The 23,153-nt window shown below is 38.9% G+C and overlaps 1 protein-coding gene across 1 annotated transcript in view; it reads left to right on the forward strand.

Moving 5' to 3' along the window:
• ATXN10 (ataxin 10) overlaps positions 1 to 23,153 on the forward strand; it is a 74,838-nt gene that overhangs the window by 30,020 nt on the left and 21,665 nt on the right. Inside the window, exons 6-9 of the mRNA XM_058023440.1 lie at positions 3,176 to 3,256; positions 7,513 to 7,678; positions 11,340 to 11,448; positions 12,400 to 12,569. Coding sequence (XP_057879423.1) covers positions 3,176 to 3,256; positions 7,513 to 7,678; positions 11,340 to 11,448; positions 12,400 to 12,569 — 526 coding nt within the window. The remainder of the gene's footprint in view (positions 1 to 3,175; positions 3,257 to 7,512; positions 7,679 to 11,339; positions 11,449 to 12,399; positions 12,570 to 23,153) is intronic.

Genomic DNA, 23,153 nt, shown 5'->3' on the forward strand with positions numbered 1-23,153 from the left:
TTGTCTTGGCTGCTTTGGAACTGCAGTTTGGTACAATACAGCCCTTGTGCTGTTATAAAGTCTTTGAACATCTCCTCCTGTATTTATCTACTATGGAAGCACTTGATTTTTTTAGGATTTTAGCCAAACAGTTTTTAAAGAGTCAAGAAGATTGGCATATTTAACACTATTCATTTCTTACTGTGTTACGCTTGCATAACAGCTTTAATTTTCATGATTTCCTTCACTAAATTACAGTCGTCTTCAGTTTATTCCAGTGGTTCTGCTGTTGGCCCCCAAAGAGAGTTTAAATCTCCTACCAAAGCCTTTTGTGTGCTTTTGAAATGCCATGTTCAGTCAGTAACCCAAAACTGAATATCTTTTTATATTTCAGAATTGTGGATGATCTTACTTTTCCTCTTCTTTTCTCGTGCCACAAATGAAAAACAGGAGTGCTGAGAGGACTAAAGATAGTACACTGAATTTGCTGCATCCTTGCTTGGCTACCTCCAAAATTGCAAGGCATGGTGAAAGAGTTGGAAGTGCTTTACTCCATTATTAGTTCTTCTGTTATCTCTTGGTGGTGATACTCATGCTCTGTTCTTCATGATACAGTAGTGCAGAAAGTGGATAAGGTAAAAGGGACACTTTAATATAGAAGCAGATATTTCATAAATCACACACTGGTTTGGGTTGGAATGGATCTTAAAGCTCATCTCCTTCCTTAAATCATCTCTCCTGCCATGGTCAGGGACATCTTCCACTATCCCAGGTTACTCCAAGCCCTGTCCAGCCTGGCCTTGGGCACTTCCAGGGATGGAGCAGCCACAGCTTTTTGTTTTCTCAGGTTTTACATCACATCATGAAACCAGAAGGTAAGAATCAGAATTTTTAGTCTTAAAATATTCCAAGCTCCTCAAGCAGTAGAGGTCTAATCCACAGACTGTGCAAAATACATGTGAGGAAATGCAGCACTGACCCAAGGAACACCTGAACTATGGGAATTCCACTTGCAGTAGTGATTGATCAGGAGCATGAACCTAGTAGCAGCAGATCTTTTTCTGTGATAATTATTGATCACTTTTTAATTATAAGACAAGTAGGCAAGAAGGTTTCCTCAATGTAGTCTTAAACGTGCAAGTTAAGCTTTAAATTAAATAGCCCCAATTGCAAAATAGAAAATTGGGCTTCAGGCTGTGTCCTCAAATGCACTTTTTACTCTATTGCATTGTCAGCTGAAATTTGTACATTTTTAGGCCAAGGTCTGTGTTCTGCACAGCACTGATCTGTTCTTCTGCAGCTCCTCACAAAAGTTTGTGGTTCTGCTTAAATCCATGGGGAATGAAGTTGGTTGTGACAATTCTGAAGGTTTAACTGTGGATGGCTGTGAGATGTCAGTTCAGGAGCTGTGGAGGAGTTGCCCTTGAGTGCCCTGCTGATGGCTCCGCTTGGGTGTTACAGCTGAGTCTGCACAGCTCAGTTGGATACATTCATGCTGCTGACTTTGAATCTTCCTGTTTTCTGAAATCTGTATTGAAAAACTCTTGGATCAATGCAACACTCATCATCATGCCATTTTTAAGTTGATGATTGCTTACACCTCTGCATTTTTTTTTTTAATGAATGAATGTGCGAATATCAGTAAAAAGAAGTGCAGTAGAAAATAGTTTTTCTTCCTTCCCCTCTTAAAAATGTCAAGTTTTCAGTAACTGAATCAGATGCTGGCTATGTCCACAGTTAGGATTAGAAATACAATAGCTATTAATCTTTTGGACCTCTTATTCTCCTACTTGCCCACTTGGCATTGAGTACATGTCCAAAGAATACTTTGTTGTGATCTTATTAGCTATGTAATAGATTATGGCTATGCAAAATAAAGGCTGTCTGCAAAGGGAAGGCTAGGGAGGAGGTGGAGGGAGTACTGAAATCAGTTCATTTTAATATTATTTTAGCTGTTCTTTCTCTGTAGCTTCGAGGATGGTATGAAATATCAGCTTAGAGGATGCTCTGAGATTCACCTTGTAATTATTGTAGCCTAGACAAGCTACTTTAAAAATGTATCATCTAGTTTGAGGGTACCTATGCACCACAAATATAACTGGTAGTGCTCCTGGGGGTGATTTGAAGAGCTAAATCCTTTTACCTACTTTGTTTTTTTCCCCATAACTGGGATTATGAATCTGGGTTGAAATTAAATGAGTGTCACCTGCTATGGATGGTGCTTGGGAGAGCAAACAGTGAAAATACTGGCATTAGCACAAGGCCAAGGCTGAGCATATTTTCCAGAGAAAGTATTAAGAAGAAAGAATGAGCCATTGCCAGTTTTGGGTAGATTGTTTTTTAAAGAGACTCTTTTTTGAGCAATGTAGGTATCATAGATCCCTTGCAACCAGTGACCAGTTTGTCAACTTTTAGTCATTTGTTGGTCTTTTTGTATTCCAGACAGAAACCCCAAATGTGGTGTGAGAAAGGAAAGTGGAGATAATTTATTACAAAATACACTTCACTGGATTTTGACTGGCAAGGTCCTTGTGTTAAAGTTAGGGGTGTCTTGTGCAGGGCCAGTAGTTAAACTTGATGATCTTTGTGGGTCCCTTTCAGAATATGAGACTCTATGATTCTATATCTACCTGCCTTGTAAAGCAAGCACTTAGAATTGATTCTCTGCTTAGATCTCTATTACACAAGGAGGGTATGTTTTTGAAGTTGAGACAAGTGCTTTGCTGCCTTGCATCTGACAAAGAAGTTCCCATTTGCTTTGATGCTTTGTTAGATTGCCCTTTTTTAAAGGAAAATCAATATATTATTTGGGCACTTTTTTGACTGTTTGGGCTTACAGATAGTGTTGTGATGAATAGAATAATAATTTTCAAGCTTGAATTTTGTCTTTTTGTATAAACCATTATATGAGTGTTTCATTGTTTGAATTGTGGTGTCTATAACTGGCCTAAGACTCCAGCCAGCTTTTATTCAAGCACGTGAGTAAAAGTGTGCTGAACTGATGAGAAATGGGCGTTCTATGTTAAAGGAAAAACTGCAGGACAATATGCAATTATTTTGTGTCAATTTGTATCTATTAGTGAGTAGCACCAAAAGCACAGCATTAATCTACAAGTAAAACTAACCAGCACCATTTGGAGTAAATGTGGATACTGCTTTTATAGCTCTAATAAGACTTTCTTTTTTTTTCCCTTAGGTTCCTGATTGTTACAGAACATTTGCTGAAATGTCCAGACCTGGTAAAAGCCCTCTATGCCAAACTGAGCAATCAAGAAAGGTAACCCCAAAACCAGTGTGGCTTTTAGTATTTAGCATTCCATATAGAGTATCCTGTTCACATGATTGAAAAACTGTGTGGTTTCATAGTTGGCACAAAATCTCTAAATACATGTTTCTATGTCAGTAATGGTTTTAAATTGGTTGGTTAACATTACAGCTTAGCCACAACTGGCAGTGATTTATGTAGGGTTGCAGAATCCAGGTTGGCGCCATTACTCGGTAAAGAAATACTTCACACACAAAAAAGGACAGGATTTCATGCCTGGGTCTTGATTTCATAAGAGCACCACACCCTGCAGAGTTTTACAGCTCGATTAGAAATGTCCAGAGCTCTTCATACTTCTGTTGTTGTGTCCAGAAATTAAGAGGAAGCCTTTAAGAAAGATAGAAGTGTGTCTCAGGCTGGTTAGCAGAACCTCCACAACATAGATGAGGAGATGCCTGTGATTACTTAGTCTTTAACGTTTCCACTGTTGAAAAGCTTCAACAAACCTTCACCTTGGAAAAGCATTGATAGCTTTCTTCAAGTGTTAGAGTAAATGTGTGCTGAATTGATGGGAAATGGCCACTGCTATAATGGAAAAATGCTCATTGCTTTAATAGGGAATTGAGGAAGATTAAAAAAGATACTTTATTAAGACAATCAAATTTGGGAAACACTGCTAGAATTCTGCAGCTCCTCCAACTGCTTGCAGATTTTGTGGTCTCATTTATGTGTTTAATGTGCCTACATTGTCCTGCATCCACCCAGGGAAGCTGCAAGTTCCTGTCTAGTTTTTGCAGGTGAAAGACCAAGCACTAAATGAAACAGTGCCTTTGTGGCTTTTTCTGTGTTTTGTGTTGTTTCCAGTGTTACCACAGGTCAGGGTTCAGGTACTGATTGGAGATTATAAGAACACTGATCTGCAGTTGCTCACAAATTTACCAGTTTTTATTTAATATGATGCTTGCAAGTATCATTTGAAGATGAAAGAAATGAAAGTTTGCAGGAAGGGCCTAATTTGTCTCGTGGAACCATTGCTGTCAGGGAAGTGTTTCAGGAAGGAGAAGCCTCAGTCACACAGGAAAAATGTCCCAAGTGTCTGGCCCTTGCTGAGATGTTATAAACAAAGCACATTTGATGCAAACATTGTGTGATGCTAAGAAAATCAATAGAATTTTAATCTGCTAGTTTTAGGCTTAGTGAGGCAGCATTTTATTGTGTAGTGATGAGCTTCCAGATTTAAATTACATTTGAATTCTGTTGTTTATTTGCAAGCTGCAGGAAACAGAATCTGATGACTGCAGATACCTTATAGTTCTGTTCTTAGTTTATGCCAATTTAGTCAGCTTCAGGAAGAACTAGTTTAAATTTGGCTAATGGGAGGAAAAACTGCATGAGATTGACAGAAGGTCTCCCTCAGTGGTGCCTAAAGAAAAGGAAGATGACATGGCATGATTATTTCCAAACAGAAGTATAATTGTAATTATAATACACAGAATTAGATTTGAGATACTGAACTGAGTATTGCAAAAAGTCAGCTGGTACTGGCAGTTGTCATATTTTTTGTATTTAGCTGCAGGCAAACAAGTAGGAGATGCTGTCATTTGAATGGCTGAAGAGTTGTGAGATCATTGATAAAAGAAATGGGAAAATTGCATTGTCTGAGAGAACTAACTTTGAAAATTTAGGCTGAATCTTGAAAGAAAACTGAGAGAAATAATAGAAAAAGGAATGTAAGGGAACTTGAACCAGAACAAAGCACTGCACTCTCAGGAAACTACTGGCTGAATAGCAAGACTTGCTTGAAATTCAGGGAAAGATGGGCATGTTCTGAATGACTGTGCCTGGAAGAAAACTCAGGAAAATGGTTTGACTTGAATGCCTAAAGAGACCAGAAAATTTCAAAAGAAATTAACTTCAGGTAGTGTTTTAAAGAAGGACTGCAGTTGTTGAAAAAGGCTTCCATTCATATTGCAAGGGGAAGAGTAGTGCAAAAAAATTTCCCTATTCACCATTTAATCTATTAATTTGGGTTTATGGAAGTGTGATGAATCTCCAACTTGTTTACAAAAGGATTGCTTGTCAGTTTTAAACATTTATTATTTGGATTATTGGTGCAAGAAGCACTGACTAGAATCCTGTCAAGCAGAAGATAGCATTTGTTTTGGTTTTGCATGGCCTGGTTTTGGTAGCAGGGGGATTACAGAGGTGGCTTCTGTGAGAAGCTGCTGGAAGCTTCCTCCATGTCTGGCAGAGCCAATCCCAGGCAGCTCCAAAGATTGACATGCTTCAGGACAAGGCTGGGAAAATTAGAAGTGATGGTAAAGCCTCTGTGATAACATATTTAAGAAGAAGGGAAAAAAATTATTGCATAGTTGTAATTGCAGCCAGAGAAGAGTGGAGTGAGGATGTGTGAGACAAACAGCTCTGCAGACACCAAGGTCAGTGAAGGAGGAGGGCAGGAGGTGTTCCAGGCAGGAGAAACAATGGGTGATGAACTGAGCATCACCCCCATTGCCTATCTCCCTTCACCATTGGGGTAGGAGATAGAGCTGGAAATAAGAGAGGGAGGTGTTTTTAAGGTTTTTTTTTACTTTTCATTATTCTGCTGTGATTTTACTAGTAATAAATTTAAATTATATCTCTGATTTCAAGCCTGTTTTACCCATGACAGTATTTGATGAATGATCTCTCGTGGCCCTTATCTAAACCCATGAACCCTTTGTGAAGTTTTCTCTGTCCTGTCCAGCTAATGGGGGCAGGAGAGGGGAGGGAAGTGAGAGGGTGGCTTTGGTAGGTGCCTGGCATCTGGCCAGGGTCAACCCACTGAAATACTGGAATAATTCCTTTGTTCATCAGGTCTGTGACCAGCCTGTGTTCTTAGCTGAGCATGTGCTTGAAAGGTTCTAAACTTGGTGAAAACTGACATGTCAAGCCCTGTGTTGGGGGAAAATGACAGATCTATGAGTGTGGATTTTGTATAGGATGCCAAATGGGAAAGCCTTTGTACAGTGGGGGTGCTGGGGAGCTGGACTGTGGTTGTTTGGAGGTGGGCAGGGTTACCTGGCTGTATTAACCTGCAGGACAAACAGACAGTGAGCAGAGCCCCTGAGAGGCTGCTCCAGCCTCCTGCCCTTTGCCAAGGGTGCCGGCCCCACTTCTGTGCTCCTGTGTTGGAAAAGCTTTCTGTCCTCCTCCAGATAATAGTTTAATGCAGCTGTATTAATGACACTGAGAATTGAGTTTAGCAAGGACTAAGTAGCTGTTTTGTGATTAATAGAGGTGGGTTCTTGGAGGTTAATAAAGCAGTGACCGAATTTTTTCCACAGAAAAAGACATTTCTCTTCCTCTTCTGACAACCTGCTTGGTAAATTTAAAAGAAAAAAGCATTTGAGCTATTCCACCTGTTTGAATGTCATTTGTTCCATCTGAATTTCAAATATTTCACTGGAAGAAAATCCTGAGCTGGCTTTTGAATTAATTTAGTAAAGAGTGTTCTTAGAGGAAGGGCAGTGAGACTTCACCAGTCTCTGTGTGCTGGACTGGGGCAAGGACCTGTGGGAGAGCCTCTGCCATGTCCAAGTCCTATTTCCACAAAATGCTCCTAGTTTGCCCTGACAGCATGAAAGGACATTGGAAATAAAATAACATTAAAGCTGTTAAAATCCCAACCCAGGCAGATTTCATACAGCAGCTTCATTATGTGTCTCATTACTCACCAACTTCATACATTGAATATCTCTGAGTGGTAATGAGTGATTAACTTGGATTTGTTTAGTCCATCTAGTAACAATTGTAAAATTATTATAAAGAACAATGTGCTTATCAATTTTTATTTTCCCTGGTTTGGGATTGTGGTGGAAAGTTAGTGAAGGACTATGATAAAGGACTGTGAAAACCTGTATTTTTCAAACAGAAACTGTCAAATAGTCTGTGCTTATTTTGCTGTGCTGAACAACTTACAACAGCTGGTTTGCTGGAAAATTTAGATATAGGGAATATGCAATCTCAGTAATGTTTTGTTACAACATAAGAAAATACAAATTGAAATAGACCTGAGAAAAATATTGACTGTCTGGCCAGATTGTATTTATTGAATGATGAATTCAATTAATTCTGTACAGAAAAAAAATCCCATCAGACAGAAATTGATTGCCAGTATACATACTTTTATCTTTTTAACTACTTATTTATCATTTTTAACTGCTTATTTTACTGATAATGGTACATGGCTCAATGAATCTGGCTAACAAATTGCTTTCTGTCTCCAGAGTTACTCTGTTAGAGCTGATGATGGTGAAAGTAAGTGAGAAGAACCCAGTCAGCAGTGAAGAAATGAATGTGTTTGTGAGACATGCTGACTTCCTTGCAGACTGCTTCCAGGAGAAATGTGGAGCTGTGCTCAAGTTGACTGCTGCAGCAGCTGCAGAAGATGAGGTATGACTGGTAACCATTGAAGTACCAGAATTTGATGTGGTAAATCCTCATTGCCATGTTGCCCAGGGGGACACACATAACAGTATCTTTTCCAGTTTACCTTGGGAGGGCAGTGGCAGAGCACTTAGTAGAGTCTGTAGGACAGCAGCCAAATTTTGCTTTTAATTTGAGGATGGCAAAGGATATGGTACATTAAAATAAGTCTACCTTGTTGTTAAATATTTCAAAATCTACATAATAATAGTTCAAGTTGTCACATATTTGGATATTTTATTATCGTACCGAGCATCACTTCTGTAATTTATTTGAGTTGTCACTTGTGATTTATTCTAATTTAGAAGGGCATGTAGTGACAGGACAAGGGAGAATGGCTTCACACTGATGTAGAGTTAGATGTTAGGCAGAAATTCTTCCCTGTGAGGGTGGTGAGGCCCTGGCACAGGGTGCCCAGAGAAGCTGTGGCTGCCCCATCCCTGGCAGTGCCCAAGGCCAGGCTGGACAGGGCTTGGAGCAGCCTGGGATAGGGGAAGGTGTCCCAGCCCAAGGCAGGGGTGGAACAGGATGGGCTTTAGGGTCCCTCCCAACTCAGACCATGACTGAGATGAGCTCAGTTGGGCAGAGCATGGTGCTGATAACACCAAGGTTGTGGGTTTGACCGTTCACCTCAGAGCTGGACTTGATGACCCTTGTGGCTACCTTTCAGCCCAGAATATTTAGTTATTCAGTGGTGACCCTGTGATTCAAATATTAACCAAACCAAAAATATTTATTCTGCTCATAGATGGGAAGCAGTAATATACATGTAGTCAGAATCATTTTAATGTCAATCATTAGATCATTTTAATACAAAACTAATATGCGATAGTTTCACTTCTAGAAACTCTAGAGAAGAAGTCTCATAAATAATTTTCTATCAAAGTAAAAAAAAATTATCTTAAATGCTTTTATATGATAATCTTAAAAAGTGTTGGACTTGCTTGGGGTTTTTTTGTTTAAATAGGCACAAGGATTTTAAAAGTAGGTTTGAGACGTGTTGTGAAGAAATACCATAAATCACTTTATGGGGAGTTGGTAGTTGGATGTGTTAAAAAAACCAAAACACAAACCAGCAAGCACAAAATCTCTTCTTATCTGTCCAAGAAACACAGCCTTCCCCACTGCCCTAGCTGTTTAGTCTAAGTTATGTCAGATAACTTAATTGACTACTTCTGGAAAAGGTACTAACTTGGCTGTGAGAGGACATACACTGAGACAATTCCATCTTTACTTTTTTTCCCTGCCTTCCTTTTTTGGTTTTTTTTTTTTTTTATCCTTTGTGGTTACTTTCCAAACAATTTTCTGTGGTTTCAGTCATGGAAAAAAACTGTTTGTTTGCACACCAGAAGGAGGTCTCTGTCCAACCAGAAGGTGCTGGGACAGCAGTATTGTGAATATTACTGCATAAGTTGCCCTGCTTGACACTGACTTCTCATTCTTCTCTCACATAAACAAGAGGTATAAGTTGAGTATCACTGTTTGGTGGGAAAATGGGACTCATTGAATGAACAGAAAATATAAGTCCTAATAGATGAATAAATGGAGGGCAATATGTGTGCATGCATATCTGTGTACACATTTGTTCACAACATATTATTGCCATGGGGAAAGAGAAATGCCAGTCTAAATTCATAATACTCTTTTCTTACAAGAAATTACAAAGAATTGCACCAATTTCTCCTCATTTGTATAAGTATTTTTAGGTTTTTCATAGCAGTTGTATTTAACTGCAAAAAATGTGGTTGTGCATGTAGAGTCTGTCATTAAAAATGCTTTAGGCAACATCTGTGATGCTCAGCCTGGCTTTGCCTGGCCTTTTCTGTGGCCCACAAGCCAAGTGCCTTGCTCAGGCCATGTCTGCAGTAGTAAGCTGCCTTGGACTCCAGAACTCTGAGGCCACATTTAAAAACTTTTGGGAACAGTCCTTGCACTGGCCTGACTCCCAGAATGTTGTCTGGGTGTCCCATCCACTGTTTAATTTGTTAAGTGTAGACACTGCTTTGTTTTCTTAAGGAACATCAGGTCTTGTAGCTTGCATCTTAAACCCATGAGCAGCTAATCATATGCTTTTGCAGTGCTTAAACCAATGTTTAAAATAGCTTTTCCATTCTAGGCCTGACTTGAGCATCAGTTTGCTTGCACTAACTTTCAACCATACTTCCAAAATAAAACCCTTCCCTGGACTTGGTTCATCTCTTTATAAGGAACATCTTTTCTGCATCTTTCTCTAAATATGTTTATTTTTAAAAGCCTTCAGTTATTTCATTATTTACTTTTCAGATTATATCCATAGCAAGATGTCTGTCAGAGTTCAAACCATTTTGGGTTTTGAAATTCAAAAGAAGTATTTTCCTTTACTGCCTTTCTTTTGTACAGGTGGAGGGCAAAAAAAACCCCCAATTTGGAAAGTCAGCAGCAGGGAAGGAACACTTTTTTTTAACTTAGCAAGTTTCAAATATACATGAAAATTTGGGAGTTCTTTTATGATTTTAAATCATCTGTTCCTCTTAAAAATTGTAAAAAGCTTGTTACTGTCTCTTAAACGCAGTTGGGGTATTATTACTTTGCTGATGTATTTAGAGTCTGTCTTTGTGCTGATGAAAGCAGTTTGTTGAATAATTTAGGACAAGGCTTGCAGTTTCCTACACCTGTAGGGTTCAAAAAACAAAAATACAGCTTTAGTACCTGGGCCCTATAGCAATTTGGTGTTTTCAAGGAGCAACAAATGAATATAATTGTAGTAATTAATTACTGAACACTGTTGTTGATGATTTGAATAACATTATATGGATCCAAAATACTACACTGTTGTTAAGTAAACCTTTTGTTTTTTCCTGGACCAGACAAGGCAGTAATAGTTACTGTGACCAATGTCTGAGCCTTTTCATGGCTACTTGCAGTTTATGTAACACTCCTGGAGTGGGATCATCTTGCAGTCACAGCCTGGCTTTTGTGGTGTTCCAAATTCTGTCATGTGCTCTTAAGGTATTTTCTGTAAGTGCTGGATTGTCATTTATAAGCAGGACCAACATATTCTGTGAGAAAAAATAGTTCTGTGGCTGAATAAATAATATGCAAATGAAATTGTGTCTCATCCCTAACCAAAATGCTGCATCTCTGATCACAATCCTATTTACCCAAGAATAATGTAAATTCTCACAGCCAAAGTTTGTTTGACCACAGAACTTTACAGAATTCCTGCGGATAACAAATTGGTGTCTTGCAGGCGGTGTTTGTGTCTTTAAAGTGGAACACTCAGACTGAATAAACTCAAAGAAAACATTTATACAGAAATAATTTTCTCAGCTAGTAATTTTCTGTATTTCTGCTTTTGGAAGCTGCTGTGTTTTTGTTAAAATTTTATCCCTTATGGCTCTGTTTTGGTTCCCCCATGACTTTTCAGGCAGATATAACACTAACTGTAGAAAAGAAATTATTGCAATCTAATACGTTATTGTTATTTTAGAAAGTTGCCCTAATTTTATATAAATTTATTCTTGGCAGTATGGAAGACCTGTACAGAACCTGAGGAGCTGAGAGTTCCTGTCCCCTGTTTACATTTCTGGGTTTATGTTTTTATGATAACCTTCATAAGCCGTTTTCAGAAATGCAGTTTTCATTCCAGGAAGCCCTGGTGACAATTCGTCTTCTCGATGTGCTTTGTGAAATGACCTCAAACAGCAGCCAGCTGGAACATCTGCAGGCATTCCCTGGTTTGCTGGAAACAGCTGTAGGTGAGTGAACAGCCACAGGGCTTAACTGTTGGTGCTCAGTGGATGAAAACATGTTTTTCACCACTGGTGGTCGTTCTAATTCTGACCTTTGGATGAGATAAATAAATAGAAGATGGAGTTAATCTGCATATTCAAATATTTGATTTGTTCCTGGAAATTTTCTGCTTCTCCACTTTCTCTGTTGGCCTGTGTTGCCCAACAGAGCCTGGATTCAAGTGTCAGCAATGTTCTTTCCTTACTGAAAGTATTGCAAAGGACAGCTGCTTCATACCTCCTTCCACTGGCTGAATGTGTAGAAGAGTTTCTTCCAGAAGTAGAAAAAGGACTTTTCCTCCATGCCTGTTCCCTTCTGTTTCCCAAATTTCTGAAATTTAAGTGCAATTTGAATGTTATTAACCAAATCCAGTGACTTTTAAAGGTCAGCTTTAAAGAAGCTAAGAAACAGCAAGGGAAGGACTGTACATAAATAAAATTATGCCAAGGTTTTCCAGAGATGCTCAAGGGTGGAAGGAGGGGTGATACATAACATGAGCAGTGTTTTTTTTAAATTTTAGCACTTTGAGACTGAGATATGCTACCATTTTGTGAGAAAATTGTAAAAGTTTGTGTACTTTTGAGACAAATAGGTAAAAAATTAAAAAATAGAGAGGTTGAAACAGCTCTATTCAAACTCTTTAAGTGGAGATCAATAGCAGCAGCCATCAGCCTTCATGTGTCAACTATGTAAGGGTGTAAAAAATACTCAAAAATGCCTTCTGACATTGGACTGGTCTTTTATGGTTGGTTATATTAGCCCAAATCACACAGTGAGGTAAACTTTCAAAGTTCTTTGACATGATGTGGAATATCAGAAATTACATTGCTTATTGTTGAACTCCACAATTAATAATAAAGCTCTGTGCCAAGTGAGACTGATTTTCTCATGGTAATGTATTAAAATATTTTCTCTAGATACCCTGAGATTAACTCACCTTGCTGGGAAGCAGGCTGTAAATATTTTCACTGCCACCCATGCTGTGACAGGGCAGGAGGAAATTTCACACCCAGCTGTTGGTTTCAAATCCCATCTCATTCGTTTGATTGGAAATCTGTGTTACAGGAATAAGGAAAACCAAGACAAGGTGAGCTTCTACATTTTTCTGGCACAGCTCTGATGTGTAAACAGATGCCTGAATATAGGGTAACTGAAATATAGTGTTGGTCTAGAAATTGATTTGTAAATTGTAGAATTGATTGTGTAAAGGAGGCTCTTTTTTGTGCCTATGAATTACTATCACAATTATGCTGACTTTTTAATAACAATATAACGTTTGCCTGCCTACCTTTTGTTTCAGCCCTGTAGAATACAAGCCAGTGCCTAATTCCTTTGTGATTTTCACTTTTGCACCTTCTTTGAAAAGTCTCAAACTAAATTTCATCTTCACTTTGAAGGGAAATGGGTGTGATTTGTTGTATGAGCTTAATTTTAAATCTTTGAATTAGTCTAATATTTTTTCTCCCTTTTTCATATCACTTTAAAAATGAAGGTCTGCCTTTATCAAATCAAACCTTTTATCTTGTAATTCCTATATAGACAATCAGTTTTGTTTCCACAGTGGGGAAAAAGGAAACAGCAGCAAGCTTTAAATATTAATTTTTTTTTTTTGAGTACTAAAAGATGTGGCTTTCCTCCAGGATTTGTTAGACTATCTTAGTTTCAGCAAGAAAAACACTTCCAAAAGTGTCTTTGTCTGACAAATTCTAGTAATATGATCCTCTGGATGGGTAATATGGGAACGATTTTCCACTTCGTCATTCATATTAAGAGTATGTAATCAAAGCTTTTAATATGTCTAAAAAATATTATTAATACTATTAGTAACTCTTGCTTAGCTGTGTCTCTGACCCATTATGATGTGATATGTGTTTGTGTAAGTAAAATACATTTTTGTGGAATACCTAATGATAGCAGAGGGGAGGGTGTTGCTTTCATTTTAAAAAGGTTAATTTGCAGCTTATTGTCCTTTTTGCTGGGATTTTCAAATGCCCCTGGAGCAATTAAGCATGCAGGCTTAATATTTTCAGTGGAAGTTGGGTATTAAGTGGCTGTAAACTGCAGAGATGAAAAAAGGAAGTCTTCTGGGAGGAAAGAGAAAAGAAAAACACTTCTACTGTTAAAATTAATCTTAATAAAAGTAGCAAGTAAAACATCTGGATGCTATTTAGTGTATCTAAATTAGCTTGGCTTTATATGTATATATAGATCTCTAAGCCAAATTGTTTTATATGATTCTAGCTTCCTAATTTGACAACTATTCTGCCTGAATATATGAACAAGATTTGACTTGTTTGGAATTCAGTTTTCAATTCCTTTTTTTCATGGGGGCAAGCTGTGCAACGAATCCACTTAGTTAGCAAAAGGTGCCAACATCCATAGATCAAACTGTGACCACCCAGACCCTCAACTTCATCTTCTTGCTGTAGTGATTATAAAATAGAAAAGCTCCTGTTGAAGACACATGCTTTGTTTTTGCAGAGTCACAGAATAGTTTGGGTTGCAAGGGATTTTAAAGAGCATCTTGTTCCACCCCCTGCCATGGGCAGGGACACCTTCCACTATCCCAGGTTGCTCCAAGCCCTGTCCAGCCTGGCCTTGGGCACTTCCAGGGATGGGGCAGCCACAGCTTCTCTGGGCACCCTGTGCCAGGGCCTCACCACCCTCACAGGGAATAATATCTTCATAAAACCTAATATAAACTTTTACCCTCTTTCAGTTTGAAGCCATTCCCCTTGACCTCTCACTACACTAAGTTATTTAACAAATGGTTCTTTTTCACCTAAGGTTTTTAGAAAAACTCCATGAGCTCATCTGTTCTTTTTCAGGATTAGTGTAACTTTAAAAATAATTAAATTCTGGCATAGGAGGATTTGAAATTACTTGCAGTGAAGATCATCCCACATTTAACTGCATATGCTATTCGGAGGTGGTGGGGGGAGAACTAAACCTCTTGGGTTTCTTAAGCAGAAACTTGCATCATTGTGATTATTATATTTTCCCAATGTTAAACAGAAGCTAAAATGGAAGAAAGATTCTTGGTTTACAGTTGAACAAAAGAGGGATCCTTTTGGACCTGGATGCTCTGCAGTGGAGCTCCTGCACACCTTCCAGAAATTCTGCATGGCTCCACTGGTTGGGGGGGGCTGTTCTCATGGAGCTCTCTGTATCTTTTAATGCTTTGCTAGATAAGGACAAAACACTCAGGGTGTTGCAGGACTGAGCTCTGTAATGGTAAGTTTTGTCTGGGTATGGCACTGTGAAAGTCTGCAGGAAAGTTGAAAATGGACCCTCTGACAGCAGTGCTTTTAAAAGCTTATTAAAAGCTTTTTAAAGAGGTTTGCTGTGAAGATGGGGGCTCTACCTAGCTAATACAGAAGTACACCAAGTAGCAAAGTGTCTGTGGCTCAAGAATGTCTTTTAGAATATCTGTTGGGACATATAAGGGAGCTGTCCTGGTCCCATGTTGTTATTATGTTATTGTGTTAGTCTTCAGCTTTGTTGCAATCATGAAGCCTTAATAAGGTGCTAAGATTTCCATCAAAGCACAGAGACTGGTAAACAAAAGAGATTCAGGCTCTCTCTCAAGGGGCAGAACAATATGAGTAATAAAGGGTTGGTGTGAGTTTTTTCCTTGAGGTCAGAGATGAATGCATAGTGTGCCATATTGTTTGTAAAGCAATGGATTATTTTGTAACAAGGTGACTCATTTGTCCTTAGGGAATAATACAAAACTTTATTTTGCTGTGCTGCCCCTTTAGTAGCAGCAAGTTAATGTTCCCTCTTGCCCTGCTCCTGTTCCCTCTTCTGCCCCTCCAATTGTTGACAGCTGATAGGTACAATTGATCCATGGTGTCTTAATCCAGTTTGGCCAATTTCACTTGAAACCTTGATCCTACAAAGAATGGAAAGTTAAAAAAGAAAACAAGCTGGCTCTGTAGACATTTCCAAAGAGTCAGTACCAACTTGTAGGCTTCCTGGCTTCCTTTTGACTCTGGATGTTGGTGGGTTTTTCTGAGCCCTCTTTAGTATTGAACCTTATCATCATAGTGGTACAGCACGGGACTCCAGTCCTTTCTAAAGGAAAGCTTGGTACACCAGTGTCAAACAGCTCTTTCCAGACCTCTTTCAGCACTTACCTAAGTGTTGAAACTGCATCTGTAGCATTTCTTATTAATGTGCCTGTTGAAGGTGTAAATTACTTATTTTCCCAGATAAAAATCTAAAAATTAATTAATTGACCTTTGTATGGAAGAGTTCTCAAGAAATTTCTGCAACTTCTTTCCTGGTCCAGCGGGCTGAGTAATAGTTGTCATACCTGTGGTGACTACTTCAAACATGAATTAAGCTTGGTATTCACCAAAGGTTTTGTGCTGTTGCTCCTTCCTTTCTTCATCCTCAAATGATTCTGTAAGGCATGCATTATTAAAATTCTAGTCACTTGAGAAATATTTAGAGGTGTTCAGAGATTTTTTGTTGTTACCTGTATGATACTCAGTGAAGTGAAGAGCACCATATCAACTAAGAACATTCCTTGCTAGTTTACTAGGTGGTGAAGAACAGGATTTGTTTGGAGTACACAATGTTAGAAAAACTTACTAAAATAACACCTGCTTATTAAATAAGTTAATTTTTTTAAGATGTTCAGAAGATCTAATGTACCCTGCATTGCAGGAGGGGGGTTATCTGTGGTTCCTGGGGTTTCCCAGTGGTATAGATTGCTAGAAGCAGGAACCCCATATGTGGAAGAGCATCTCCCTTTCTGAATGCTCCTTCTCTGGCTCAGATCTGAGCTGTTAATCCAGATACTTCCCAATTTCACTGGTATCAGATACAAGTGACATTTTTCCAGTATTACAGCAAGATTTTCATCGGTTTTCTGTGTTGTTTTTCATTGTCCTAACCTCAAGATGAACTGAATTTCTCCATCTTCTCTGAACCGCCATCCTGCATGCAGGATGTTTCATTTACTGGATTTTGGGGTTTTTTTAAAGCTGCACCAGACTTCACAATGAGCTGATGTTATAAGCTGTGAGTGGTGAATGTGATCCTTTTTGGATATACAGCTTTCTTCTCTTTCCACTTAAAAGAGGTTGTGCTTGCTATTTTAATTACCCTGAGAGGCACAGGAATCATTCATTTTTTCATCTGTTTCCTGAGAAGTGACTAAGTTTTGGTTACTGTGAGATGTTAAAGTTTCTCAGCTTATACTTTTATGACAATCCTGAAGTTTATAGGAACTAGCAGGAAAAAATATTTAAAATGTTGAGATTTGGCCATCACTGATTGTAATGTAACTTAGTTCACATTTTGAAATAAAATAGTTTCATGGAGGAAATAATGGGGCGTGACATGTGAAAGACTGCATTTTGTGGTGAATTTCCTGCAGTAACTTGGTTTTAGTGGCATACTGCTGCATTCAGGGTGAGGAGAGCACCAAGGAGAATTCTCTTACCAGTCCTGAAAATTAGAATTACAGAATAGAATCTCCTGTGGTAAAAGGGAACCACAAGTACCATGCAGTCCAACTCCTGGCCCTGCCCATGACACCCCAACAATCCCACCCTGTGCCTGAAAGTGCTGTCCAGGCACTCCTGGAGCTCTGGCAGCCTTGGGGCTGTGACTGCTGTCCTGGGGAGCCTTTTCAGTGCCTGTCCACCCTCTCGGGGAAAAATATTTTCCAAATATCCAGCCTAAACCTCCTTTGACACACCTGCGGCTGTTAATTAATTGTTTCCTAAAACTCCTGTGGAATGATGTGAGGCCATATCAGAGCACCTAGTCTTCAGACAGAGACCAAGCATTTGATTTTATTAGGTTTTTTTCCCCATTTTTCCTCTTTTCAGAGGAGCCAGAAAGTGTAGTGATAGTCATCTGCAGATTTGAATTTCTGCCATTGGGTGATGCTGTTTGTTCTAAATTGTAGCCCTGCAGGATTCTGCTTCTTGCTCTTCAGCATGGCAATGCTTTAGCCAAGTTTATTCATGCCTGTGCCTGAAGGAATAAAAGGACTAGTCCCATTTTTAGAGAGGCTGGGGATGAGATTGCACAAATCCATGTAAGCAAAGGTTCGGCCCATTCAGCTCTTATTTGAAGAACTCCATTTACTTATCTTTTCTGCTTGAAATGTGGGCTCCACAAAAAGCCCTGATGTTATAAGAAGGTTGCAATAATATAAAAATAAGTGGTGGTCACTTCTGTATGCTTTTATCAACTAATTTAATCTGCCTGCTAACCAATGATTGGAAGAAACCTACTTAGCTTTTTATGTAAGCAGTGGTAGAACAGGTGACAAGAGAAGAACTTGCAGCCTTTAAGGAGATTTTAGAAAAATATCTTCAGTTCTTGCATTGTTTAAGGGCTTCATAAATATTCAGGATCTTCTGCCTGTGTTTTGAGAAGGAACAGACTTAATATTCCTTTTACAGTCTATTGATACCTTCAGCATGCTTATTCACATTAACTGTGCTGTTTGAAAGCCTTCTATTCTTTAACCAAAAGAAGTTCAGTGTTTCAATCAAGAAGTGACAAAGAATTGCCTCATTCATGAGTATTTAAATGTTTAGAACTGTGAGTCTCCAAGTTTTCCTCATAATTGAAGTCAATCAGATGTGTTCAGATTGTTATGGCAGAAGTGGTTTGCTGGAAGGATTTCAAAGGGACAGTGACCAAAGATCTCCTAAAGACACTGGAAAAACAATTGGGTTTAAGTTCCTTGAATGGAGCATGGCCTATATTTAGATATTGTAGCAGTGGGAGCAAGATCAAGTATGTCAAGTCATCTCTATGCTGAAAGTCAGAGCACAAGAAGATACTGAATTCATCCTCTGCTGTTTGTGAAATGCAGAATGAGGTAGATGTGCAAAAGCCAAGATGATGGCTTGATTGTATGTATTAAGATTTAGTTAATTAAAGATTCCTGCCAACAAGATTCCTTCCATCTTGCCCCAAAGCATTTCCAGTGGGTAACACCACAAGGCTGATTCCTTCCGTCACATATGCCGACACTAAACTCTTCTCTAAAAAAAGAGAAACCTATGCCACCAGTGTGATTTTTCCTTCTTGTTGGGTTTACTAGGACTCAGTGGGGCAAGAGGAAGCACTTGCTGAGAGTCACTGCATGTTCAAGTCCCCATAGGCTCAGCCTGAGGGACACTAAGGAAGCAGACAACAGGTTGGCACATAAACTAGAATAAATATTGAATATAAGTGCCTCTCCTCTATGTTTCTCTGCATTTTAGCATTAAAGTCAGCTTTGGTTTGACATTAATCTTACCTATAACAGAATAAGAAGGATTTAGATTTTGGTCTAGCAATTACTGTTCTAAAGCACAATTATGGAGCTCAGTGGATTCATATTGAAGCTGGCAACACATGTTGAATTTTAATAAGGGGAAATTATAACATTTACCTTCAAATCAATTTTTTCCTGTCTTTTTAGAAATTGAGGGTTGCTACCCATGGAGCTGTTCAGGGCTTGAAATTTTACATGGGAGAGTTTCCAACTTCTCTGAAAATCTCTTCTTTCTTGAGTCCAGGAAATGTATGATTGTGCATTTGGCTTTGGAAATATTGAAGGGCTTTTTTGGGAAATATTGAAGACCTTTATTTCAGGCAATTCTTCAGCATTGTAGCTAAATATAATGATAATAAAGAAAGCAGTGTTTTGCCTGAAAACAAAAATGCAAACAGCTCAGTGTAATTAGTTATAAATTGGTAGGTTCCTTTTAACCTGGATCTAACTTTTGTTTGCTGCTACTTGAATGTCACTCCCTCAGTGTTTTCCAGCCAGGTCTGTTGTTCTCTCAGCTCTGCCTGTTCCCCACAGCTGCAGGCACAGGAAGCAGAGGCAGTTTGGGAGGACACTGACTACTGCCTGTTCTTCCGGAACCTGCAATCCAAATGGAGTATTTGATGGTTGGGAGTGTCACCTCTTCGTTCCAGCTCTTGAGTTATACAGATTCATGAGCACCTTACTATTCAATGCACTTTTATAAAAGTGCTTTTAGAATTTGTAGCTGGTGAGAAAAAAAAAAACAAACTTATAATTCCCCTGCAATAGATCAACCTGGTGTCAGCTGATTGAGGTTCTGATTCAAGGCTTTTTCTCCTCTCACCTTCTGACCCACCATTACTGTCAACCTGTTCCTGCAGGCATTTCTATAAAAGTGTTGACCTCCTCCTTTGAAAATCAACTTCAAATGAAAATGTTTATTATTAAGCTCCTGTAGAGATTTTCTTTCTTTTTAAAAATAGTAAAAAATATTGACTTACAGAATTCAAAGGTTTTTGAAAAAGTTTTTAGTTTTTATAATTGCATTAATTAGGGTACAAATATAATCTATGGAAATGTACCCTCAAGCTCTGTCCATATAAGATTTTTTTTCTTGTTAATGGACTTGCTAGGAGAACTTGGCTGTGCTTGTGTAGCTTTCCTTTAAATAATTTTTAATAACATGGTGTATATATGCTTAATGTAGACTAATGAAGCAATCTTGAAACAAGAACTCTTTATTTTTCAGTTAAAATATACAGCCTTGTCTTTATAGGCTGTCATCAAATTAATGATCTGTGGCAAGAAAATAAATAACAATATAAATAAAGCAAAAGAGAGCCTTCAAAATTGTTTAAACAGTTGGCTTAGTGCTTGAGTATATATATGTATATGTGTATATATATATATGTAGTGCAATAATATTTTCAGGTTAATATTTTAGTTTAGTGCAATAATATTTTCAGGTAAATTAACCCTATGAAAAGATAAATTTATTATGGAGTTTTTAAAACAATTTGAACTTTGAGCAACACTTTTGCAAATTTGAAAACCTAGAATTTTGTTTGTCACAGATACAGGAGTTCAGCTAGAAATAGGGAATCTTACTTTTGTAGTATCTGCAGTTGTTATTACCAGACTACAAGACATTTAGAGGCACAAATAGTCAGAAAACCCTCTGGTAGTTGTAATTTAGAGGCAAATTAAGAACCAACTATGCAATCTCCTTGTGTACAGCTTCATGTATAATCTCGCTCAGTAGCCTGAGGCACGAGCAAGCTTTCAGCATGAAATTTAGTGCTAGAGCATGCATTCCTGAGTTTTTGTGTATCATGCATACCACATATATGGCTTTTATAGACATAAATCACAACATCAGGAGTCTTGTTTTCTAAATGTAGAGTTGATCTTAATCTCAACAAGGTGGCTAAATTTATCTTAATAAGAGAGTCTGATCCTGTGCAAAGGTTATGCTTGGTGAGTCATTAAAAGGAAATGTGTGTTCTTAGAATTTCAGGTAAATGCAGAGAATAATTGCTCAGCTTTCTCTGAGTCTGGATTGTCAGCAAAGAAGCAGTGTCAGTGTCACATGAGGGCTGGGCCAGTCCATGGTAGGTGCAGAAAAGTGAGTGTTGGAGGGAGCATTTCTAGCCGTGAGGGCAAATTGCAGAGTTTGGCATAGCTCACATGCACATCCCGGCATTCTCCTCTTCCTCCCCTTAATCTCCCACCAAAATCAGATCACACAGGTGCCTTTCCTTTCCCTGGGCAGAGCCCATGGCCTGCACTGTGTGCTCAGCAGTTCCTGAGTGTGGCCCAGAGGAGTTGAGGCTCTCAGGAGCAGCCCCAGGGACCACCTGATAAACATAGCAAGGCAGTGCCAAATTCTGCCATCCCAGCTCTGTGTCTGCTCATGCACTCAGAAGCTCTGCTGAAGTGAGCTGTATCAACCCAAGTTTATTGCAGGCTTCAGACTTCACCTGTGTATTGTTCACTTCCCATGAGGTTGATTAATCTTGTCCTTCTTTCCACCCTATGTTCCACACCTCTTGTAATGGTTGTTGTAAAATTTTTGGTCACACTGGGAGGGATTAGACCTTAGGTCCCATTGGCTTGGGCAATGGAGACCTGCACCTCAAAATGTTCTATGTGGCTAAACCTTTGGCAGATCATCGCTAGTTCATTTGCTTACCTCTTGAATCACCACATCTGCAATGTGCCCTGCTCCTGTAATAACCTCATGACATTCTCTGGTTCCTAACCTATCCAGTAGTTTGTTTTCCTTGGAAATAGTTTTCAAAATAAAAACAGCTCCCAACCCACTGAGAGGTTTGTTAAATAGTGCATTTCTCTGTTTGTGCAGGGTGGGCAGGCATTCAGGATCAGCAGTGGTATTTCAGAGTGCAGTTGGGCATTCTCTAAGTCCTGTGGGGAGCTGGAGAGGCTCAGCCTGGAGAAAAGGAGGCTCAGGGGGGACCTTCTCACTTCTCACTCTCCAAACTCCCTGACAGGAAGATTCAGCCAGGTGGGGGTCAGGCTCTGCTCTCAGGAAACAAGGGACAGGATGAGAGGAAATGGCCTCAAGGGAAAGTTCAGGTTGGACGTCAGGAGGAATTTCTTCATGGAAAGGCTGGGCAGGCATTGGAAGGGGCTGCCCAGGGAGGTGGTGGAGTCCCCATCCCTGGAGGTGTTCAGTGACACGGCACTCAGTGCTCTGCTGTGCGTGACAAGGTGGGGATCAGTCTCAGCTTGGATTTGGTGATCTTGGAAGTCTTTTTCAGTGTTAGTGATTCTGTGGATCTGAGCTGTCTTATGGTGCAAGTGGACTGTGCCATTTGATGACTGATGTCTCCAGTGGTGATGGGGGTGCAGTGTAAGGTGCAAGGATTTATTCTGCTTTTATTTATTGCTATGGATGTAGATAATTGCTGTAAGGGGGCAAATACTAAACTGTTACACTGCTGTAACCTAGAGTATCATTCAGCTTGTTTTCTGAATTCTTCTGTGGTTTGGCAGTTTGGGATTTTCCAAAACTATAATGGAAAAGATACGAAAACTTTATATTGCCAGAATCTCACTTTGTAAAAATTGTCAGTGGCAAAATTCTCTGTGAGTTACTTTTAACAGCAGTTGCATCAGCAAAAAGGGTTGCAAATGTCAAAAATGATGAGCCATCATAAAAAGATCATAATTCAGATTTCTTTTGCAGTTAAAAATGAAATACCATTACTGACAAAATCCTGGAATCATCAAGGAATTAATCCTGAATATATAAAAGGTGTGAAAAAGGCCCCAAACTAAAGGAAACCCCTTTCTGCTCTGCAGTGTGAGGAACATTAAACTTTTCAATAATATGCATACACAGGGATTTCCCCCACTTCTTTGCTCAAGCTGATCAGAGTCCTAGAATCCCAGAATGGTTTGGGTTGGGAGAGACCTTAAAGCTTCTCTCATCCACCTTCCACTAGGGTTCTCTAAGCCCTGTCCAACCTGGCCCTGTTGAAGAATAACACTTGCATTCAACCATACCAGTCTACAAACCTTAGATTAATACTTTTCTCTTTAAAAAACAGAGAAGGCTTCTTTGTCATACTCATATACAGTGGTGTTTTCTAGATTTTATATTTGCATACTGTGCTGCTACTCTGTAACCAGCCAGCAATCCAGAACACCTTTGTTAGTACAGCTCTGCTTCTCATTAAAGAAAGAGATTATACAACACACAGCTGATGAGAAACAGAGTAAAAATTGATTTAAAAATAATAAATCAAATGTGGAAAATGACATTTGTGGAAAGAGACCTTTTTTTTCTCAGGGTGAACATTCATTCATTAATGAATGTTAACTTGAATAAAACTTCTCAATGTATTGAAACATTTTTTTCTATTGAAAAGTATT

This window comes from Melospiza georgiana, chromosome 4 (assembly GCF_028018845.1).
Source record: "Melospiza georgiana isolate bMelGeo1 chromosome 4, bMelGeo1.pri, whole genome shotgun sequence".
NCBI lineage: Eukaryota > Metazoa > Chordata > Aves > Passeriformes > Passerellidae > Melospiza > Melospiza georgiana.